Source organism: Heptranchias perlo, chromosome 4 (assembly GCF_035084215.1).
Source record: "Heptranchias perlo isolate sHepPer1 chromosome 4, sHepPer1.hap1, whole genome shotgun sequence".
Taxonomy (NCBI): Eukaryota; Metazoa; Chordata; class Chondrichthyes; order Hexanchiformes; family Hexanchidae; genus Heptranchias; species Heptranchias perlo.
This window is the reverse complement of record NC_090328.1, coordinates 74,732,514-74,750,893: the sequence shown is the minus strand read 5'-3', so window position 1 is coordinate 74,750,893 and position 18,380 is coordinate 74,732,514. Positions and strand designations below refer to the sequence as shown.

The 18,380-nt window shown below is 40.6% G+C and overlaps 1 protein-coding gene across 3 annotated transcripts; it reads right to left on the bottom strand.

The window, feature by feature from the left end:
* Window positions 1-2,636: 2,636 nt before the first annotated feature.
* Window positions 2,637-16,950, bottom strand: LOC137320521 (probable gluconokinase). 3 transcript variants are annotated; one of them, XM_067982211.1, is made up of 6 exons: window positions 16,830-16,909; window positions 12,990-13,016; window positions 11,706-11,736; window positions 8,197-8,283; window positions 5,131-5,174; window positions 2,637-3,169 (listed from the first exon to the last, which is right to left on the bottom strand). In XM_067982211.1, the coding sequence occupies exons 4-6, from the start codon at window positions 8,224-8,226 to the stop codon at window positions 2,800-2,802; spliced, it is 444 nt and encodes a 147-aa protein (XP_067838312.1). In that variant the 5' UTR covers window positions 8,227-8,283; window positions 11,706-11,736; window positions 12,990-13,016; window positions 16,830-16,909; the 3' UTR covers window positions 2,637-2,799. The 3 variants fall into 3 exon arrangements, with proteins under 3 accessions (XP_067838312.1, XP_067838311.1, XP_067838310.1); XM_067982210.1 differs by lacking the exon at window positions 12,990-13,016 and having other exon boundaries at window positions 16,830-16,924; XM_067982209.1 differs by lacking the exons at window positions 11,706-11,736; window positions 12,990-13,016 and having other exon boundaries at window positions 16,830-16,950.
* Between the last annotated feature and the right edge of the window lie 1,430 nt (window positions 16,951-18,380).

The window sequence follows — 18,380 nt, the reverse complement described above, 5'->3', positions numbered from 1 at the left end:
AGTATTCACATTGGCAGGATGTGACTCGTGGAGTCCCGCAGGGATCTGTCTTGGGGCCTCAATTATTCACAATATTTATTAATGACTTAGATGAAGGCATAGAAAGTCTCATATCTAAGTTTGCCGATGACACAAAGATTGGTGGCATTGTAAGCAGTGTAGATGAAAACATAAAATTACAAAGCGATATTGATAGATTAGGTGAATGGGCAAAACTGTGGCAAATGGAATTCAATATAGACAAATGTGAGGTCATCCACTTTGGATCAAAAAAGGATAGAACAGGGTACTTTCTAAATGGTAAAAAGTAAAAACAGTGGATGTCCAAAGGGACTTAGGGGTTCAGGTACATAGATCATTGAAGTGTCATGAACAGGTGCAGAAAATAATCAATAAGGCTAATGGAATGCTGGCCTTTATATCTAGAGGACTAGAGTACAAGGGGGCAGAAGTTATGCTGCAGCTATGCAAAACCCTGGTTAGACCGCACCTGGAGTACTGCGAGTAGTTCTGGGCACCGCACCTTCGGAAGGACATATTGGCTTTGGAGGGAGTGCAGCGTAGGTTTACTAGAACGATACCCAACTTCAAGGATTAAGTTATGAGGAGAGAATACACAAATTGGGGTTGTATTCTCTGGAGTTTCGAAGGTTAAGGGGTGATCTGATCGAAGTTTATAAGATATTAAGGGGAACAGATAGGATGGATAGAGAGAAGCTATTTCTGCTGGTTGGGGATTCTAGGAGTAGGGGGCACAGTCTAAAAACTAGAGCCAGGCCTTTCAGGAGTGAGATTAGAAAACATTTCTACACACAAAGGGTGGTAGAAGTTTGGAACTCTCTTCCACAAACGGCAATTGATACTAACTCAATTGCTAAATTTAAATGTGAGATAGATAGCTTTTTGGCAACCAAAGGTATTAAGGGATATGGGCCAAAGGCAGGTATATGGAGCTAGATCACAGATCAGCCATGATCTTATCAAATGGCGGAGCAGGCACGAGGGGCTGAATGGCCTACTCCTGTTCCTATGTTCCTATCAGTCGTTGGGAAAATGCTGGAATCCATTATTAAGGAAGTGGTAACAGGGCACTTAGAAAATCATAATATGATTAGGCAGAGTCTACATGTTTTTATGAAAGGGAAATCGTGTTTGACAAATGTATTAGTTTTTTGAGGTTGTAACTAGCAGGGTAAAGGGGAACCAGTGGATGTAGTATATTTGGATTTTCAAAAGGCACTCGATAAAAGTGCCACACAAAAGGCTGTTAAACAATATAAAGGCTCATAGTGTTGGGAGTAATATATTAGCATGGATAGAGGATTGGTTAACAGACAAAAAACAGAGTGTCGGAATAAACAGGTCATTTTCAGGTTGGCAGGCTGTTACTAGTGAGGTGCCGCAAGGATCAGTGCTTGGGCCTCAGCTATTTACAATCTATATTAATGACTTAGATGAAGGGACCAAGTGAAATGTATCCAAGTTTGCTGACAATATAAAGCTAGGTGTGAATGTAAGCTGTGAGGAGGACAGAGTCTGCAAAGGGTTATAGACAGATTAAGTGAGTGGGCAAGAAGGTGGCAGATGAAGTATAATGTGGGGAAATGTAAGGTTATTCACTTTGGTAGGAAAAACAGAAAATTTTTTAAATGGTGAGAAACTATTAAATGTTGGTGTTTGGAGGGGTTTGGGTGTCCTTGTCCACGAAACACAGAAAGTTAACATGCAGGCACAACAAGCAATAAGGAAGGCAAATGGTTCCTTAGCCTTTATTGCAAGGAGGTTGGAGTATAAGAGTAAAGTGGTCTTGCTGCAATCATACAGGGCTTTAGTGAGACCTCACCTGAAGTACTGTGTAGAGTTTTGGTCTCCTTACCTAAGGAAGGATATACTTGCCTTAGAGGCGGTGCAACCAAGGTTTATTAGATTGATACCTGAGATGAGAGGGTTGTCCTATGAGGAGAGATTGAGTAGAATGGGCCTGTACTCTCTGGAGTTTAGAAGAATGACGTGATCTAATTGAAACATATAAAATTCTTAGAGGGCTTGACAGGTTAGATGCTGAGAGGATGTTTACCCTGGCTGGAGAGTTTAGAACAAGGGGGCATAATCTCAGGATAAGGGGTCGGTCATTTAGGATTGAGACGAGGAGCAATTTCTTCACTCAGAGGGTTGTAAATCTTTGTAATTTTCTACCTCAGAGGACTGTGGATGCTCAGCCGTTGAGTATATTCAAGGCTGAGATCAATAGAATTTTGGACTTTAAGGGAAACAAGAGATACAGAGGTTGGATGGGAAAGTGGAGTTGAGGTCGAAGATCAGCCATGATCTATTGAATGGCGGAGCAGGCTCGAGGGGCTGTATGGCCTACTCCTGCTTCTATTTCTTTTGTTCTTAAATTAGGTTTGAACATTTATACAGTCAATCTTAAAACCAAGCCAAGAATTTTTCATTGTGATTTTGTTCTAAGGTTAAAAGAGCATAAGTGACTCATGGTCTGTGAAAATACTTATGTCATAGCCAGCCACGACCAATTCTATTAGCACTTGTAAGTATTTAATTTATAAAAAAAAGTACTTTTATAATTTTGGTAGCATAAGAATATCCGATGAATCTGCTCTGTGCTGTCATTGAGGTTTCATGTGTGAAAAATGCTTTTTATTTCCACTGGTATTTCTCCACATATAAGCATTATACTTGTGATATGTAACAACAAATTACTGACTCATTATCACATACATGGGACATGTTTTCCGACCAGTACTTGGCAGTAATTTCCTTCTGCTGCCCAGTTAAAAATCAAAGATTCTCACCCAGATCTTTCTCAATCTCAGCCACTATCTCTGGAATGCTTTTCTCAATACTAATGTCAATGAAATTCTCAGTCCCCTCTGGTGGTTCCAGAGTGTCAAATTGAGACTGTAACAAAGAAGGTGACATGAAATGTCCTTTTCTGCTCTCCAATCTCTTAGTAATCAATTCTATTGAGCCATGAAGATACACAAACAAGATATCTTTGTTGCAGCCAAGTTGTGCTTGTTCCTGATTCTGTTCTGTACAGCTTTCTGTATCTGCGTTGATTGTACTCTGCTCACCAGTCAGGATTCTTCGATACATTCTCTTCAGAGAAGAACATGCTAGGATCATATTTTCTCCAAATGATTTTTCCCTGTAGTTGAACAAAAAATTTGAACAATTATATTTATCATAATATAGTAGTACAGGTATTCAAATAACTTTAGAATTATTTGTAAATATGAGGTAGGCTTTTCACTAAATTATATATTTATTCAGGCTACACCATTTATTGTCACAATTACATCAGTACCAAAACGATAAAGGTTTCTGACCAGATTTAACCTAATAAAATCCAATAACTAAGTTGGGTTAAATGTAATGTAAAAATAAACTAAAATTGGCTGAAAGCACTGTTAATCAAGCAACCGTCAAGGTGGGAGGCAAACGAGCAAAGCACCTGGCAAGAGAATGGAGGTCCTGTGACCAAAAACAAAAGAGGGAAGCAGAAAAAAAGCAGCAGCCAATGATGACCATCAGTGTCAGATTCGTATAGATGTAGGCGTTGACTAACGGAGCAAGAGGTGGTAGTTGTGTGTGTTTTAGCACGTCTGATAGAAGCAGTCTCTGGTGTGCCACTCTGGCTGGGGGAAAGAACCAGAATGTGACAGTGTGGCACTGAGGCCATACAGACAGCTATAAGTATAACACAGGTTTTTTAGATAGTATAAACATAAGACAGTTGACCACTGTTTGCCTACCGATTAATTATTCACAGTTTAAACCTTGTAATAACCTCACTTGTCTTTGTTGGCTTGTTGGTAAGGAAACTTTGGCACTTTTTTCTTTGGTATCAGATTTAAAAAGTAAATATAGCCAGCACTTTGGAATGAATTTACTTCAAAAAACCAAGGTTCATTGGTAAGGAGGGGAATGAGGGGGTAGAGATGGAATTGAGGAAACTGACACTAAGATTTATTATATATTTGCTCTTTCCAAAAGATTTTTCATGATAAAATCCAGTTTACTGATTACAAACTTTTTTTAAATATATACTTGACTCCAAAAAGCATGAATTTGCTTGCAGTTGATTTCACTCAATTTTTGAACAGCTTTCAGGAAAAAAAATAAAGCCCAATAAATCAAAAGACTCCTCTGCCTTATGGACTAAAGTTTTCTACTTGATGATAAAATATCCGAAGAGAAATGCCACCGTTTGATGTAATACCCTTTTCGTTGACAACAAAATGAGTCTACAGTACAAGTGTTGATTAAGAAGTTTGTTTAATGATGGTCATCATTGGCTGCTGCTTTTTTTCTGCAGGTACCAAGCCTGACATGCTCATAATTCTTCAGCGGCCCCTGCAGCCGCCAACGAATAGTACGTTTAAAAAAAAATTAAATTGAAAAGAAACATTCCTGTGGAGTCAGAAGATAGCAAGTGTACTCCCCCGACTCTACAATCACCCTCCCCCACTGTTGCCCGTTCCAACCTCCCTCTCGGGACTTAACTTTGTGCCACTGCTGGCAAGGAAGACGTCCGACATTCAGCATGCCTGTGAAGGATTTGGCAGCTCATACCTAAAATGTTAATGAGGCTCGGGCCTCTCAGTTGGGATGCACGCTGTCTGCATAGCGCCGAGTCTGGGCCCGGAAACGGGCTGAGACGAATTTCTGTCCCATGGTGTGTAGGAATTAAAAGCTCCTTCATGTACCATTACAACATTCTTATCAATTGCATTTTCTAAACTTGTACTGGATAATCGAATTTTTTTCTAACATTTTGTTGATTCCAATGTATCAATGGGAGAACTTTGACATTGAAAATTGATTTCAACCAGTTGATTTAAACTGCACAGGAACGCAAAAGCACTCATTAAACAGCTGCTTGTGATTCACTGCAATTAGGTCATTATGATTCATCAAACCCAAGCATTGAACATACTTTATAAGACTAAAGCCAATACTACTACTTACAGATACTGCACATTTGATCTGATGATGCACATGCTGTCATTTTATTATTTTTAGTAATTTTTTGCATTAGTTCCATTACTACAGTAGGTAAAAATCTAACATGCTGGTTGATAAGGGATGCATTTAATTTCAGTTTACCTCATTAATATTTCTTGCAATGTGCACAACCAGGGGAGTCTGTCCTGTGAACAAGAGAAACAAATGCCTTAAGAACAATGGAAGGAGGGAGGAGGATTGTATAAACTTCTTCTATTTCCCCAACTGACTCCATTTTAAAAATGTTATTTTGTCCCCTTCTTTAAGTTCCGTGTAGTGTGTACAAGTTCCAACTGAAAGAACAGTCAGGTGACATAGGCCTCCGACAGTGTCACTCTAACTGGTTGCTGGAAGGTGCACAGAAGCTTCCCCTGGTCGATTCATTCTTCAAATTTTCCCATCACTCACGGTGAGAAAATAGCTCTTCCCTCACTGTCGTCTTCTGGCACCCAGCTGAGATTTTGAAATCCCAGGTGCACCTCAGCCTCTGTGCCACAATTATGATGCCACCCAACCTCTACCCAAAAGGTTTAAATAAAAGAAGTCTCCTTACATTTGCTTATCTGCTCCAGCTATTTACAATAATTATTGATTCTGCACCAAGTGCGCATTCTAATATTTCACTGCAATGAGGCTTTTATATCTGGCGCATCAGGGAAGTCAGTGAAATGATGGCTCCAATATTTACGGGGAGGGAGCGTGTTTGCCGGGAGGGAACTCGGAAATACCAGGGACGTGGAGGTCCTGCTGAATTTAACGGCAGGGCCTCATTATCATTTTCTTACTCCGTTTCCCACCCGGCAGCCGGCCAGTTTGAAAAGCCAGCAGTAGAAGGCCACATTCGGGGACTGTTGGGCATGGTCCCCGGCAACTGGGAAAGATCGGGGGTTGGTGGGGGGTAGGTCAGACCAGCAATCGGGAGAGAGGAGGGTTCAGGAGAGAAATTTGCTTGAGGCGCCGGGGGGGAGCTCCTCCTGGCTCACAAGCAGTGCTTAAAAAGCACTTACTTGCTTGATCCGGCTGCTCCTGCCTCGCTTTAGCTGACAGGTTTCCTGTGCCCTGGGAATCCAGGATGGCCCGTGTTAAATTTAAATCAGGCTCCCAACTGCACTGTGGGAGCCTGATTTAAATATTATAATGAGGTGTCCCGCCTCTTGAGAGCAGGCCAGGCACGCCACACAACCCGCCGTCATAAAAATAGCCGTAGGCGCGTAAGCAGCGGGTTGGGTTCGGGTTACATGATTTTTTATTTTTAATCCACGCCTGTCGTGGGGTGGGGGGTTAAACCTCCCCCCATTATTTCCAATACTATTTCCTCAAGAGAAGTTATTTCAAATCATGGCATTCAAACTGGTGCTCCTAGACCCTAGTAGGTCCATGAAAGGATCTCAGAGGGTTCACAATACTTTTCTGTATTTATTTAATAATCATATTATTAGGCGATGAGGACACAAAGTGTCTGCAAAGGGATATTGACAGGTTAAGCGAATGGCCAAAAATTTGGCTGATGGAATATAATGTGGGAAAATGTAAAGTTATCCACTTTGGGATGAAAAATAAAAAAGCAAAATATTATTTGAATGGAGAAATACTACAAAATGCTGCGGTACAGAGGCATCTGGGTGTCCTCATACATGAAACACAAAAAGTCAACATACAGGTGCAGCAGGTAATCTGGAAGGTAAACGGAATATTGGCCTTTATTTCTAGGGGGATGGAGTATAAAAGCAGGGAAGTCATTCTACAACTGTACAGGGTGCTGGTTAGACCACAACTGGAATACTACGTACAGTTCTGGTGCCCTTATTTAAGGAAGGATATACTTGCATTGGAGGCAGTTCAGAAAAGGTTCACTAGGTTGATTCCGGGTATGGAAGGGTTACCTTATGAGGAAAGATTGAACAGGTTTGGGTCTATACTCATTGGAGTTTAGAGGAATGAGAGGAGATCTTATTGAAACATACAAGATTCTGAGGGGACTTGACAGGGTAGATGCTGAGAGGATGTTACCCCTCATGGGGGAATCTAAAACTAGGGGGCATAGTCTCAGAATAAGGGGTCGCTCGTTTAAGACGGAAATGAGGAGGAATTTCTTCTCTCAGAGGGTCGTGAATCTTTGGAATTCTTTACCCCAAAAAGCTGTGGAGGCTGAGTCATTGAATACATTCAAGGCTGAGTTAGACAAATTTTTGATCAGCAAGGGAGTCAAAGGATATGGGGAAAGGGCGGGAAAGTGGAGTTGAGATAAAAATCAGATCAGCCATGATCTCATTAAATGGCAGAGCAGGCTCAAGGGACCGAATGGCCTACTCCTGCTCCTATCTCTTAGGGCTCTTATAGTCTTATTTTTGTTGCTGTATACTAATAGTAATGGGAATGTCAATATTGGCAGGGGTCTCCAGGATTGTGGCAATACTTGCAGGGAGCTCCCCCATGCAGAACAAAAGTTTGAAAACCACTGTTTTAAAAAGGTTAACAATATCGAACTAACACATGGCTTCTCTTGATTTACCATTTCCACTGCAAGTTTACGCCAAATGTTGGGAGATTTTCTCTTTGTCCTATGTGTAACAAAATACTAATGTGTTTTCTTTAAATACATAGAGGAAATCTCTCTTGCTCATTTGAGAAGACAGCATGTGGAATCAAAATGTCTTGATAATGGGACTGAGTTGTGCAGTGAGTTTGCACTCTTACTTTCAAATCTGAAATCTGTGAGTGACTCCAGTCCAGATTGATGAGATAAAAGTTTTCCCTCTATCAGCCTGGTGTAAGAGTCTTACAATAAAACAAATCTCTACAATTTTCCACCAACTGGCAATATCACTCAAGAGTGCTGAATAAGGGTAGACGGTGTGGGAAAAGGGAAATTCACCCAGGCAAAGGGGAGGCAGGAACAGCAACAAAATTAAAATCCCCATCAAAAAGGGGCAGTGACCTCTGTCAGTGCAGCTTCTTGGGACACGTTTTGGCAAGATAAAGGAAATAACTGTGTGTATATATATATATATATATATATATATATATACACACACATATACTATATATGCACACACATTTTTTAAATACTTTCTCATTTTGTCAGGATAAAAATATAACTATGCGTACTACAGTACTTCTAACGAATTGCAAAATAGTGATGGATTAGGGTAGTTAAAATGGTTATACCTCATCATTTAGTGGCATTCCTTTAACCATTTTTTCTTTGTTTTCTTTAGGATGGTAGTCATCAGCATCGTAGAATTTCCATCCCAACTATTAAAATAAAACAAAAACTTCTTCAGGACAGTCGTGGTTATTAATTTTATTTTAAATCTTGGGAAGAGAGGATAGTCCAGCTCATAGACTTTTCCATGAACTGTCAATATTCCTACATGACTTAATTGTAGGAGCTCAAGAGGTGGTAGAAAGCTCATCTGGGCTTCTCCAAATAACTTGTAAAGATCAGAGAAACTCAGCATCCAAGTCTCAAGATTGGAATTTGAATTTGGGAATTGCAAGTGAGAACCCACTTCTCTAGCATTGTAGTTAATATTCTGATTTTGATTATGTAAATATGGTAAACAGTATAGACATATTTCAAACTTCGAAACAAATTATTATAGAAATCTGAAGACATTTGATTTTTCTCTATAACCTTCTCTGTTCTAAGGAGAACAACCCCAGCTTCTCCAGATAACTGAAGTCCCTCATCCCTGGTACCATTCTAGTAAATCTCTTCTGCATCCTCTCTAAAGCCTTGACATCCTTCCTAAAGTGTGGTGCCCAGAATTGAACGCAATACTTCAGCCGAGACCTAACCAGTGTTTTATAAAGGTTTAGCATAATTTCCTTGCTTTTGTACTCTATGCCTCTATTAATAAAGCCCAGGAACCCATATGTTTCTATAACAGCTGTCTCAACATGTCCTGCCATCTTCAAAGGTTTGTGTACATACACCCACAGGTCTCTCTGTTCCTGCACTCCCTTTAAAATTTATATTGCCTCTCCTCATTCTTCCTACCAAAACGTATCACTTCACACTTCTCTGCGTTAAATTTCATCTGCCATGTGTCTGCCCATTTTGCCAGTTTGTCTATGTCCTCCTTAAGTCTGTTACTATCTTCCACATTGTTTACTACATTTCCAAGTTTCTTGTCAACTGCAAACTTTGAAATTATACCCTCTATAACCAAGTCCAGGTCATTAATATATGTCAAAAAGAGCAGTGGTCCTAATAAGACTCCTGGGGAACACCACTGTATACTTCCTTCCAGTCTGAAAAACAACCATTCACCGTTACCCTTTGCTTTCTATCCCTTAGCTAATTTTGTATCCATGCTGCCACTGTCCCTTTAATCCCATGGGCTTTAATTTTGCTAACAAGTCTATTATATGGTAATTTATCAAATGCCTTTTAAAAGTCCATATTCACAACATCAACCGCACAACCCTCTCCGTTATTTCATCAAAGAACTTGATCAAGTTAGTCAAACACGATTTTCCTTTAACAAATCTGTGCTGACTTTCATTTATTAGCTGATACTTTTCCAAGTGCCAATTAATTTTGGCCCAGATTATTGTCTCTAAAAGTTTCCCCACCACTGACATTAGGCTGACTGGCCTGTATTTATCGGGTTTATCACTCGCCCCTTTTTTGAACAGGGGTGTAACATTTGCAATCCTCCAGTCCTCTGGTACCATCCCTATATCTAAGGAGGACTGGAAGATTTTGGCCAGAGCCTCTGCAATTTCCACCCTTACTTCCCTCAGTAACCTAGGATGCATCCCATCTGGACTAGGTGATTTTTCTACTTTGAGTACTGCTAATCTTTTAAATCCCTCCTCTTTATCTATTTTTATCCTATCCAATATCACTACTACCTCCTCTTTTACTGCTGCAATGAAAGCATCCTCTTCTCTAATGAAGACTGATATGAAGTATTCATTTAGTATCTCAGCCATGCCCTCTGCCTCCACAAGATGATCATTTTTTGTCCCTAATTGGCCCCACTCTTCCTAACTATCCATTTACTATTTATATGTTTATAAAAACTTTTGAGTTCCCTTTTATGTTGGCCACTAATCTATTCTCATACTCTCTCTTTGCTCCTCTTATTTCCTTTTTTAGATTTCCTCTGTACTTTCTGTGTTCAGCTTGGTTCTCTACTGGACTATGAACCTTACATGTGTCATAAGCATCCTTTTTCTGTTTCATTTTAATCTTTTTATCTTTATAGTCATCCAGGGAGATCTAGCTTTGGATGTCCTCCTTTTCTCCCTCGTGGGAATGTGTCTACTCTGTGCTCGAACCATCTTTCCCTTGAAGGCCTCCCATTGTTCAATTACTGTTTTGCCCATCAATCTTTGATTAAAATCCACCTGGACAAGATCCCTTTTTAATTCACTGAAATTAGCCCTCCTCCCTTTAAGTATTTTCACATTTGATTGTTCCTTGTCCTTTTCCAAAACTATTTTAAACCTAATGATATTATGATCACTGTTCCGCAAATGCTCCCCCACTGAAACATGCTCCACTTGCCCCACTTCATTCCCCAGAACTAGATCCAGCACTGCTTCCTTCCCCGTTGGGCTGGAAACACACTGTTCAAGAAAGTTCTCCTGTATACATTTCAGGAACTCCTCCCCCTCTTTGCCCTTCACACTGTTACTGTCCCAGTCTATATTGGGATTAACAAAGTCCCCTATTATCACTACACTATAGTTCTTGCATCTTTCTGTAATTTGCCTGAAAATTTGCTCCTCTATCTCTTTCCCACTATTTGGTGGCCTTATGTATACAACCAGTAGCGTAATAGCTCCTCTATTGTTTCTTAATTCTAACCAAATAGATGCTGTCTTTGACCCCTCAATTACATCATCCCTTTCCAGTGCTACAATAGTTTCTTTGATCAATACTGCCACCCGCACCCCCCCCCCCCTTCTTTCCTTCTCCATCTTTCCTGAATACTTTGTAGCCAGGAATATTAAGCACCCAATCTTCCCCTTCTTTGAGCCAGGTCTCCGCTATTGCCACTATATCACAGCTTCATGTGGCGACTTGAGCCTGCAGCCACGCTACGAGCATTTACGCACATGCACTCCAATCTCACCTTAGACTGCCTCACATTTTGCCTGTGTCTGATCCTTCCTATTTCTGAACTATTCTTTACTCTAATGCTATTTGTCCCTCCCAGTCCTCTGTACTCTTTGTTTCTCCTCTCTAATGTTTCATCCTGGTGCCCATCCCCCTTCATGTCACCTAATCACTCCATTCTAATTTACTTCATCATCTCATTTCAACCTTGATGGAAACCCATGCTATAGCCCCCTGCCCTTCACCTAGGTTTCTCAATTTAAAAAACTCTTATTACTGCTGTGATTTACGAACAGAATGTTCATTTGTACAGAGCAAGACCAATCTTACAACTTTATTCTGTCTACAACAATAGATTTCTGCATACTTATCAGTGGTTCAAGGACTAACAAAAGTGCAGGCAATTGGGACTAGCTTAGTGGTATAAACTGGGCGACATGGACATGTTGGGTCGAAGGGCCTGTTTCCATGTTGTAACTTCTATGATTCTATGATTCTATGAAGGAAGTCAAATTTGAACTGAGGCAAAAGCCTTTCAGGTAAAGGAAATGAAAAATGTTATCTTGTTTTCAAATAATTGTCAGATAGGGTTGATGAGTACCTTATTTGCAAGACATGAACCCACAGCAGTCCTAGGAGAAAAAGAATATGAAGTAAGTCTGTTGCTCAATTATCACAAAGTATGTTAGTGCATATTTGGTGAAATCCTTACAACACCTCCTCTTTACTTTTTGATGCCAACATACTATTGTACAATGTGGCCAGATTTTCAAAATTACAAATTTTTCACAATATGTTGAAACCCAAATGTACTGTAATTGTTACCAAATTGACCTTTGTTATTGGGAGAAACACCAAGCAGAAGTCTGATTTTCCCCACAGAAGAACGGATAGACAGACCAGTTGGAAAGCCACTCTGGCTGATGCATGATATGTTAAAAAAAGGAATCCTGCCCTCAAAAACAAAATAAGTAAATGCACTAATTTAAACAAAATTTTAGTGAAATTGTAGTTAGGTTTGAATTATTTTTTTGTCCATGACCTCACATGATATGCACCATCCCATGCCGCAAATAATGACAAAATATGGGGCAGTGAAAGAAATTGCATCAATGTAAACATTTTCTTTAAGAATTCAGTAACTAATTATGTACATTTGGTTAATTAGGAAATAGACTACTCCCTACTTCTCTTTCTTTATGACATTCAGTATAATTGTTATGCTTCCATGGATATGACATTGAAGAATTAGGCTGACTAGATTTTTTTTGTTTGATTTTCAGCATTTGCAGTTTTCTTTTCTTTGTGTTTGTACTGTTTAATTTACTACCACTTATATTTTCCACATGAAAATTAGGCTCTTTAGAAAACATAAACTCCCCCTCCTCCAAATGTAAAACAATGAATCGAACTGTACGAAAGTTAAAATGCTTATATTAGGCATAGTACATGTATTCTGCAACTTAAATCTGATTCACCTACATGATTTACCATAAAATCCATGCACTCACTGTAGGTTGCTCATTAGTGAATGGCCTGCAAGCCGGGTGAGGTGACTTTGCGTTGATGCAGTCAAATGGTTTTAACAGCTGTCATAACAATCATAGGTATGATTTTTATATTAGTACAGCCAATACAGAGACTGTTATAGTAGATTAATCACAAAATTGAATTTAAATTGCAGTTCAAAAAAATGCAAATCCCATGATTTGAAAACTCGAATGGTATAGGTAATACCGGCTATTTGCAGTGTGCTGCAACAAATTATATAAAAAGTAACTTAGGAAGAATCCTAGTTAAATGCATGTTATACAAAGTACCATGGTATCCCTTTTCATTTCACTACTGTAACTCTGCTGTGGGGATAGTGCCATATTGTACTTACCTGCAAACTCAGAGTGCTGTAAGTCTTCTGGATTTGAAAAAAACATAGCCAAATCAGTAACGGTCATGATTTTAGGTAAAACATAACATACTGTAAAAAAATTATTCCAGTCCATTCGTAAGTCTAACAATTTGGAATTTAGTGAATTTATTTAAAACATTCCGCTATGCGTAACAGACAATCTATTGGTATAGTGTGAATTGATTGATGGCAAGCTTTTAATACAGTGATTCACAACATACTGTGCAGCAAACTCCATAAAAGGTTTCAGTAACATGGTTGTGAAATGGAATGAATGGTACCTCTGCAACTGATCTCTGGTTTTACTGCAGGACAATGTTTTGTCCGATGACTTGTTCAAACCTGCTTTCAAGAGTCTATTAGGACTTCTATTGCTATAAACTAGCAGAATATATGGCATTATGCATAGTATTTATTGCCCAAATATCAAGAACTGCTGTTTCCTTCACCATGAAGCTCATCAGCTGTTACCAGGCAGGCATCATTGTGGTTTCAGCCCCAACATTACAGTGTAGACATGTCCAACTGGACTCTTTTTTCCAGTGCAGAACTCTGAATTAACATACAGCTGAAGTGACTGTAAGTTATCAACGTGTATAGTTCAGTGCATTCCTGAAAGGTGTGACTAGCTCATGTTATCTTATAGACCTAGGAAGGTTTTTAAACTTTTTTCACATCAGTTAGCATTCCCAACAATCCCTGCACAGGCATTCTTGTCTGGCAGTTTGTCAAAAAATGGGTGATGGAATTACAAATATTGTGAAATATATAATGGTACAGTTTACATTTAAAATGGTGTCAGTACTCCTGTATGGATTCAACCTACATGATCTGTGCTGATTTTCAATAACTATTTATATTTTTAAAATATCACTAATATAAAAGACAATGAATGGACTAGATCACTCATTGTGCCGAGAATCTAGCCTTATAGTTACAAGTGAGTGACAGTCACAAGTGAGTTATACAGGTTTCCTTCATAAATGGCCTAAACATAGAATCATAGAAAGGTTACAGCATGGAAGGAGGCAATTTGGCTCATCGAGTCTGCACCGGTTCTATGCAAGAGCAATCCAGCTAGTCCCACTTCTCTGCCCTATCCCCGTAGCCCAGCAATTTTTTTCCTTTTACGTACTTATCCAGTTCCTTTTTGAAAGCCATGATTGAATCTACCTCTACCAGGCAGTGCATTCCAGATCCTAACCACTCACTGTGTAAAAAAAGTGTTTCCTCATGTCACCTTTGGTTCTTTTGACAATCACCTTAAATCTATGTCCTCTGGTTCTTGACCCTTCCGCCAATGGGAACAGTTTCTCTCTATCTATTCTGTCTAGACCCTTCATGATTTTGAATACCTCTATCAAATCTCCTTGTAACCGTCTCTGTTCCAAGGAGAACAACCCCAGCTTCTCCAGTCCACCCATGTAACTAAAGTCCCTCATCCCTGGAATTATTCTAGTAAATCTCTTCTGCACCCTCTCTAAGGCCTTCACATCTTTCCTAAAGTGCGGTGCCCAGAACTGGACACAACACTCCAGTTGTGGCTGAACCAGTGTTTTATAAAGGTTCATCATGACTTCCATACTTTTGTACTTTATGCCTCTATTTATAAAGCCCAGGATCCCTTATGCTTTTTTAACTGCTTTCTCAACTTGCCCTGCCACCTTCAATGATTTGTGCACATATACCCCCAGATCTGTGTTCCTGTGCCCCTTTTAGAGTTGTGCCCTCTAGTTTAAATAGCTTCTCTTCATTCTTCCTACCAAAATGTACCACTTTGCATTTTTCTGTGTTAAATTTCATCTGCCATGTGTCCGCCCATGCCACTAGCCTGTTTATATCCTCTTGAAATCTATCACTATCCTCCTTATTGTTTACTATCCATCCAAGTTTTGTGTTATCTGCAAATTTTGAAATTGTGCCCAAGTCCAAGTCATTAATATATATCAAGAAAAGCAGTGGTCCCAGCACCGACCCCCGGGGAACACCACTCTACACCTCCCTCCAGTCCGAAAAACAACCAGTCACCACTACTCTCTGTTTCCTGTCACTTAGCCAATTCTGTATCCATGTTGCTACTGTCCCCTTTATTCCATGGGCTGCAATCTTGATGATAAGCCTACCATGTGGCACTTTATCAAACGCCTTTTGAAAGTCCATATACACCAATCAACTGCATTGCCCTCATCTACCCTCTCTGTTACCTCATCAAAAAACTATCAGGTTAGTTAAACACGATTTGCCTTTAACAAATCTGTGCTGGCTTCCCTTATCAATCCACACTCATCCAAGTGACTGTTAATTCTATCCCGGATTATCGTTTCTAAAAGTTTCCCCATCACTGAAGTTAAACTGACTGGCCTGTAGTTGCTGGGTTTATCCTTACACCCTTTTTTGAACAGTCCTCTAGCACCACCCCTGTATCTACAGATATTTGGAAGATTATGGCCAGTACCTCTGCAATTTCCTCCTTTACTTCCCTCAACAACCCAGGATGCATCCCATCATTTAACAACTTCCTTTACAATGTTCTTTTATCCTGCATGTGTGTTCTAGTTTCATTTTAGTTTGTTCAAAATTTAACAAACTTACTTTTTAGGAATGTGGAATTTTGATCCAATATGCTAGACTCTTTTTTCCGTGCAGAATTCTGAATTAGCATACAGCTGAAGTGATTGTAAGCTATTAACGTGTATAGTTCAGTGTATCCCTGAGGTGTGACTAGCTTATGCTATCTTGTAGACCTGGTAAGGTCTTTAAACTTTCTCCACGATTGTACTGCTGTGTATAAGGTAGTGGAGTTGGCACTAAGGGTCATTGCTGCTCTCCTTGCTCACGCTGTTGCAAAGTTCCAAGTAAGGACTCCCTTGTCTACCTATCTTCTGTTACAAACACTTGCACCTCATCTGTGAATTTGGGAGCTCTCATCCAATCTAAACTTTCAGACATTTTCCTTTCAAGCACTGCTGGAAATATGTGAGTTTGGCGTAGCGCCATTTTAAGTTGCTGCAGACCCCATAGTGGCAAACTCCCAGCGAGCAGCATCCCTGATACCGGGAGCTCAACCACATGCTCAAATCCCGCTATTCCATTTTTCTAATTCGATTTTCACCGAGTGAAAAAAAATCGTGTCATCTATCTTGTTTGTATAGATCACGTTGAACCTGCAACAGCTCTTTTTAAAAAGAAATGCAATACATTTTCTTAAAGACACTCTGGACGGCGACAGCAGTATCCGTTGTCACATAAGACAGTATACAAATGTCACCTGACTTGTTTTTTTTTTGGATGGGTGCGTCCAGTGAGAACGAATAGTCAATAATAATTAAAATAAAGGGTTTCTAACCCTAAACACTGACTCCAATCCTAACACCGGAACCCCCAACCACTAACCCTAATCGTGGTCGTGGTCAAGAGTCACCGTATGCAGCTCGGCCCTGTTGTCAATAATGAAATTAAAAGCGGCTCGAGCAGCGTCTGTGGAGAGGACAGGAGGCGGTTCGGGGACCAACCCTCAGAGATTAACTCTTTTTTTCCCTCTCCACAGGTGCTGTCTGACCTTCTGAGTGTTTTCAAGCACTTTCTGGATATATTTCAGAAGGGTCCATGCCGGAACCGTCCGGGGCGGGCGATTCAAACCATTCAACTGACAGTTGGCGGCCGGTAACCAGTTAAGGCGCAACACGGGCCCAGTGTGCGGAGGGTTAAAGCCGCCGGCACTGTCAGTGGTGATCCGCCAACACCCTCCGCGTCCGGCCAGGGCCCGCTAGCTGCAGGAGTAACAGTGATGTTAACGGTGGGGGAGTAAACATTACGCACTTGCCGCTGCCGCTCACACCCATTAGGATGAGGATCATCTCCACGGGAGCCCGACCCTGCCAGATCCCGGTCAACGGGCATCGCGAGATTTCACCGTTACCGCGCGCACCGACCTTGGTGGCACGAGGCCGGCGCCAGTGACGCGCCTGCTCCCAAGTCTATGAATTGGTTCCTTGATGGATTTCAGTGCCGGGGACACCAGGTGTCCTTCAGCAGGGATACTGATAGGTTAAGCGAATGGGCAAAAATTTGGCAGATGGAATATAATGTGGGAAAATGTTAATCATCCACTCTGGGAGGAAAAATAAAAAATAAAAATATTATTTGAATGGAGAAATATTACAAAATGCTGCGGTACAGAGGGATCTGGGTGTCCTCGTGCATGAAACACAAAAGTCAACATACAGATGCAGCAGGTAATCTGGAAGGCAAATGGAATATTGGCCTTTATTTCTAGGGGGATAGAGTATAAAAGCAGGGACGTCATGCTGCAACTGTACAGGGTGCTGGTGAGTTCATACCTGGAGTACTGCGTACAGTTCTGGTGCCCTTATTTAAAGAAGGATATACTTGCATTGGAGGCAGTTCAGAGAAGGTTCACCAGGTTGATTCCAGGTATGGAAGGGTGGTCTTATGAGGAAAGATTAAACAGGTTGGGTCTATACTCATTGGAGTTTAGAAGAATGAGAGGAGATCTTATTGAAACATATAAGATTCTGAGGGGATTTGATAGGGTAGATGCTGAGAGGATGTTACCCCTCATGGGGAATCTAAAACTAGGGGGCATAGTTTCAGAATAAGGGGTCGCCCGTTTAAGACGGAAATGAGGAGGAATTTCTTCTCCGAGGGTCGTGAATCTTTGGAATTCTTTACCCCAAAAAGCTGTGGAAGCTGGGTCATTGAATACATTCAAGGCTGAGTTAGACAAATTTTTGATCAGCGAGGGAGTCAAAGGATATGGGGAAAAGGCGGGAAGGTGGAGTTGAGGTAAAAATCAGATCAACCACGATCTCATTAAGTAGCGGAGCAGGCTTGAAGGGCCAAATGGCCTACTCCTGCTCCTATCTGTAATGGTCTTAGCACTTCACTATGACGGCCTTTATTAATAAATAAACCTTTACATCAAGCGAGCAAGATTTTCCACTATAAGGAACATTAAATCGCAGCTCAATCAATAAACTAGCATTCACAACCGGTTCAATGTATAACAATTAGGCAGGAAACCCAACTGAGTTTCCCTCGCTAACATTTGCGAGCTGAGACCAATTGTAGTGTCTCTACTTCTATCCCACTAGGATCACCTGATTCACTACAGACGCATAAAAACTTATATAGCAACTTTAATTGACAAGAGGTCACAAGATGCTATGCCACAATAGAAAGTTTAGGGGTACTTGGGACCAAAGATGGAATTTGAGAAGACAAAGGAGAACACAGGGACAGGTGTCTTAGGAGGGAGTTCCACAGAGTAGGGCCCAGATGGCTAAATCTCTGCCTTCAGTGATGGGATGGAGGGTGGGATGGAGAGTGGGATACACGGGAGGCTAGAGT